The following is a 5,064-nucleotide window of genomic DNA, read 5'->3' as shown; positions in this document are numbered from 1 at the left end:
GATGCTTTAAATTGATCAAAAGTGATGATAAAGACATTTATAATGTTACAAAAGATTTCTATTTCAGATAAATGCTGTTCTTTTGAACTTTCTATTCATTAAAGAACCCTGAAAAAATTATACTCCGCTGTTTTCAACATAATAATAATAATAATAAATGTTTTTTTTGAGCAGCAAATCAGAATATTAGAATGATTTCTGAAGGATCATGTGACTGGAGTAATGATGCTAAAAATTCATCTTTGAAATCACAAGAATAATTATTGAATAATGTAATATAATTACATTTTAAAATATATTCAAATAGAAAATAGTTGTAATATTTGCTAAATTGTCAAACAAATGTCATTTGCTTTGATATAGATATATACAGCGATTTCTGTAATATTTTATTTATTTACTTTTTACCTCTATTGCTGCTATGTAACTACCCTGTACAACCTGTTTGCACATTCTTCTCTTGTATATTCCTGCTCATCTTAATATTTATTAAGTCTACAGTACACTGTCCTGCGCATTTTATTTTATTCTTATTTTTTTATATCTTACTTTTTCCATACCTATATTTATATATAATTTTGTATTCTTTAATAATTGCACTGTCCATGGAGCGGACCTGACTTACATTTCACCGCTGGTCATATATTCTCTATATAACCATGTATGTGACAAATAAAAATCTTGAATCTCTTGAATATTTACATTCAGATCATTTTAAGTGCGAGATGTCCAAATACTTGAATGTACATACAACTTCCAAACACAATAGAGCATCTCAGGACCACCTTAACATAAAAACTTATCTGACACTCAGTGATTTTAATAAATGATGCTTACCTTCAAACAGATCTCGCTCATAGACCGGATCACTGGTGCTCTCTCTCACTGCATTCTTGAGCGTGCATGTGTAGAAGACCTCTGGATTTCCTTGTTTTTCAACTTTGAGAAGTTCTCCTTTCGGACTCTGGGGTGAGCCCTTCAGTGTTTCTCCAGCAGAATTCTTCCAGATGATCGTTTCACTGTACTCGCATATTAAATACACAGCATTAGGGTTGATTTCAATCTTCTCTATTTTTATCTCAGGTTTGGGGAGCGCTGCTGTGAAAGAAACAAAGAAAAAAACATATTAAGTTCCAGTCCACAGAAAAAAAAAAGAAATTTAAAACAACTACGCTAACTTTAAAGAAGTCTTGTTAGAGTACAATATGACGGCACCAGATAATAATGCTGTGGTACTAACACAAACTATCACTTAAAAATGTCATACTATATTTTTTATTTGGAGGTGTACCATGTATGGTGATATTAGAATCACACATACTATCTGTGTTAATCAGTGTAAATGCATCAGTGTAAAGCTTTTAAAGTATATCCACTCACCCAACACTTCCAAGTAGAATATTTGTTCCTGCTCTTTACTGTTGATGTCGATGGTATAAAGTCCACTATGTTCAATATTTAAATTAGTTATAGTGATTTCTCCAGTCTCCTTATCAAGAGTTGTGATGCCTTTGAATCTCTGATTCGGGGTGTTAAAACCATCATCTTCATCCCATTCAGTCGCTTTTACAACAGGTCCAATGCTGTTTTTGTGTTTCCATATAATGCTGCTGACAGGAGGATTTATGCTGGTTGGACGAAAAGACACTCTACCACCAACTTCACCAACTATATTCACTTCTTCACCTAGTTTGTGAAATGAAAGAGATGTTAGTCAACATTCAACAAGCACATTTCTGTACAAGTTAGTTACTAATAGCTTCCGGATAGCACGTCAACAAAAAGTACCCAATAATGTACTATATTCAGACACAATATGTCATACACATACCGTACAAATATAATCAAAACACACAATTACGATTGTTATTATTATGTAATAATAAAATAACCAAGGCATACACATCTGAACTATAAACTAACGTTACAACTCTTTTGTTGTGGTGTAGGCCTTGGTCTGTTGCTAATAAATTTAAGCTAACGTTACACAAAACTAGGCCACGACAAAGACTGTCGTAGATATAATTATCTTCAATACACCGCAGACACTTGGTATTTGTAAATTATACACACTATTATAATATCTTTTAAAACTAAACGGCTTTGAGCTAAGCTAGCTAAGAGCGGACGCCGCCCCGTCATGGAGAAAGTACGTTACGTTAACTTTACCTGAAGCGGCTCTGATGGCGATGAACACGGCGCAGATGAAGGTCGTCGAGTATTTCAGAGGCGACATTTTTCATACAAAGTACACTTTCATGCGTCCTTCTTTCAGATTTTTTAGAAAGAATTCGAGGAGCAAGCCTCAGAGTCCAAGCAAGGACAGAAACCATAGAGGAAGTCAGTTCGAAACAAAACCGAAAGTAGGTGGGGTTCCCAGGATTCAGCGGTGTTATGCTGCCATCTAGCGGCTGGTCGATGTTCAGTCAAGTCAAGTCTGCTTTATTGTCAATTTAATATATCCTCAAATTAGGAATGAAATTAGATATTAAAGGAATTTTAGGAATAGATCTTTCTATATATATATATAAATAAAATTTTGCTATGTTCACACTTTTCTGAAGATACTCTACATCTCCTTCTGAATTTATGCTTTAAAAAAATCTTAACACATTTTACTTCTGACAGAGGATTTTATTTAAAATGATTAACATTCAATGTATAAGACTATACAATTTAGTTAGTTCGTGCATTCCCTGAAGAAGAAAAAATAAACAAATAAAAAAACAATCTCATTGCCTTGGTATCTAAATTTAAAAGAAAATAATGCATCATGTACTCTTCACCCAATCTTGGTCAAAAGTCAAATGAAGCAGAACATTTTGTTTAAAAATGTTAAAATATATTCAAAAACAAAGCTCTGGTGCCATTAAGATATTCTTATACTGTCCCTCCTTGAAAACGAAATATTTGCATATGTATTCATATTCATTCATATATTCAGGACATTCATGTAATTCATAAATATTTGTTTTGGGTTTTCAAAAGCAATGCACAGAATATTAGAAAACACAATTCAAATGTTTTAAAAGATTAAACAATAATAGTCTTGTAATGAAAAGGAATTATAATCAGGAAAAGGTTGATAATAATCACATCCAGTTACACACAGATTTATTTGTTTGCTTAACATTTCCTCTCTAATGAATAATGTTGTACTACAAGTAAAGGCTGTCTAGCCTTTAAACAGACCTCTCTCATAGACCGGATCACTGGTCTCTGGACTTGCGCTGTTCTCTAGTGTGCATGTGTAGAATTAAGTTTTCTGGATTTCCTTTTTTCTCAACTGTGATGGATTCACCTGTGGGATGGTGCTCTGAGCCCTTCAGTGTTTGTCCAGCAGAATTCTTCCAGACGATCGTTCCACTTTATTCACATCTTAGATACACAACATCAGGGCTATATTTAATCCTCTCTATTTTTTATCTCAGGTTTGGGGACCGGCGCTGTGACAGAAACAATGAAAAAATGTATGTCCAAAGAAATGCAAAACAAAACAAAGCAACTACACTAGCCTCGAAAATTGTTCTGCCAAGAGCATAGTACAATGATTATATCTGTTTGTAATACCATGGTACTTTAAAACAAAAAAAAGTACTATCATAGTACAGTGTTTTGTGAACATGTACCTTGGCAGTACTTTGGCATTCTTGGAGGTACTTTGGATTATCAGGTAAATATTAAAGAAACATGGTATTACAATCTGATTCCATTGTTGTATGTTAGGTAAAGCAAAACAACCATAATAGTAATACAATGTTTTTACAGTATTAATATTAATCAATATAATAATCAATATCATCTCACCCAACACTTCCAAGTGGAATCTGTGTTCCTGTTCTTTACTGTTGATGTCGATGGTATAAAGTCCACTATGTTCAATATTTAAATTAGTTATAGTGATTTGTCCAGTTTTCTCATCAAGAGTTGTGATGTCTTTGAATCTCATCTTCATCCCATTCAATCGCTTTTACAACAATTCCACTCTTTCTGTGTTTCCATATAATGCTGCTGACGTTCAATATAAACTAGAATGCATCTCTGATGTGACTTATCTCAGTAATAAACAGTTGCATTTGCTAACTAACTATTGGAATTTATGACGTGTTAAAACATATTGGTATACTGCAGATGAGGCCTAAAACTGCTTACCACATGTTTTCATAAAAAGAAGAACGAAATATTAAGGCTTCTGTTTTCTGGGTCAGACCTAAAAGACATACGCCTAAAACACCGGTATCAAAGTATTGGTGTGAAGAGAATAAAAAAAGGCTTGAATCATCCCACCTTTCACTTAAAATGACTTATCAACTGTAAGTCATTTACCTATTGTTTAGAGACGTACACAAAATAAATGCGTATCTATGTATGTACTGTGAAATGTGTGGCTTTAAGTGTAATAGTTAGAAAAGTTTGAAGTGTAATATTTGCATAGGTAACAGAAAAACACAACTAGGCTACTCACTTTTCATGCTTGGGTTGTCGTGTCTTGTGATTCCGCATCGTAGACAGAAAATATGGGAGAGTATGTTAGTCAGCATTCAATAAGCAAATGGCTGCCGTACACTGCAATCATGTAAATTAGGCTACAATACAAGAATATCATTTATAACTAAACTGCTGCGACAACTTCGATTAAACGTTAAAAACATCACGTAGCCTACCTAAAACAGCTTCTGTGGAGATGAACACAACGCAGATTGCGACCAACGTCAAGCATCTTGGAGACATTTTTGTTATCCAAAGGACACGTTAATGCACTTTTATGCAGTGTTTTGCTCAGAACGTCTTTTACACTCCCAATATGCAAACATAAACCGCAAATATGAGGCGTTGTGCTGGTCTTCTTCCACTAAGAGCCCAGGGGGCGCTCTGTTCTGTTTGAATGGAATTCAGTGGACAGTAACACTGAATTAAACTTCACATTTTGATATAGAAAGACTAAAAACACAGTATTGTCTTTTAAAACATATGCCAATAAATATTGCAGTTTTTTTTTTTTTTTTTACAGCTTCAAAAATAATTTTTACAGTGAATTAAATAAACACAAAATACTGTATTTTG

At 33.6% G+C, this 5,064-nt stretch overlaps 1 protein-coding gene across 4 annotated transcripts in view; it reads right to left on the bottom strand.

The window, feature by feature from the left end:
* LOC107698903 (SLAM family member 7-like) overlaps window positions 1–3,992 on the bottom strand; it is a 13,812-nt gene extending 9,820 nt beyond the window's left edge. Inside the window, exons 1-3 of one of the 4 annotated variants that reach the window (XM_016500036.1) lie at window positions 2,170–2,386; window positions 1,381–1,680; window positions 838–1,098 (exon numbers count right to left, since the gene is read on the bottom strand). In XM_016500036.1, the coding sequence (XP_016355522.1) occupies window positions 838–1,098; window positions 1,381–1,680; window positions 2,170–2,236 (628 nt within the window). In that variant the 5' untranslated portion in view covers window positions 2,237–2,386. Of the gene's footprint in view, window positions 1–837; window positions 1,099–1,380; window positions 1,687–2,169; window positions 2,387–3,807 lie in introns of those variants that run through there. The other 3 variants (XM_016500037.1, XM_016500035.1, XM_016500039.1) reach the window with 3 other exon arrangements.
* Window positions 3,993–5,064: the final 1,072 nt, after the last annotated feature.

This window comes from Sinocyclocheilus anshuiensis, unplaced genomic scaffold (assembly GCF_001515605.1).
Source record: "Sinocyclocheilus anshuiensis isolate Anshui unplaced genomic scaffold, SAMN03320099.WGS_v1.1 scaffold1854, whole genome shotgun sequence".
Classification (NCBI taxonomy): domain Eukaryota; kingdom Metazoa; phylum Chordata; class Actinopteri; order Cypriniformes; family Cyprinidae; genus Sinocyclocheilus; species Sinocyclocheilus anshuiensis.
The sequence above is the reverse complement of the archived record's forward strand: the minus strand, read 5'-3'. Positions and strand labels throughout refer to the sequence as shown.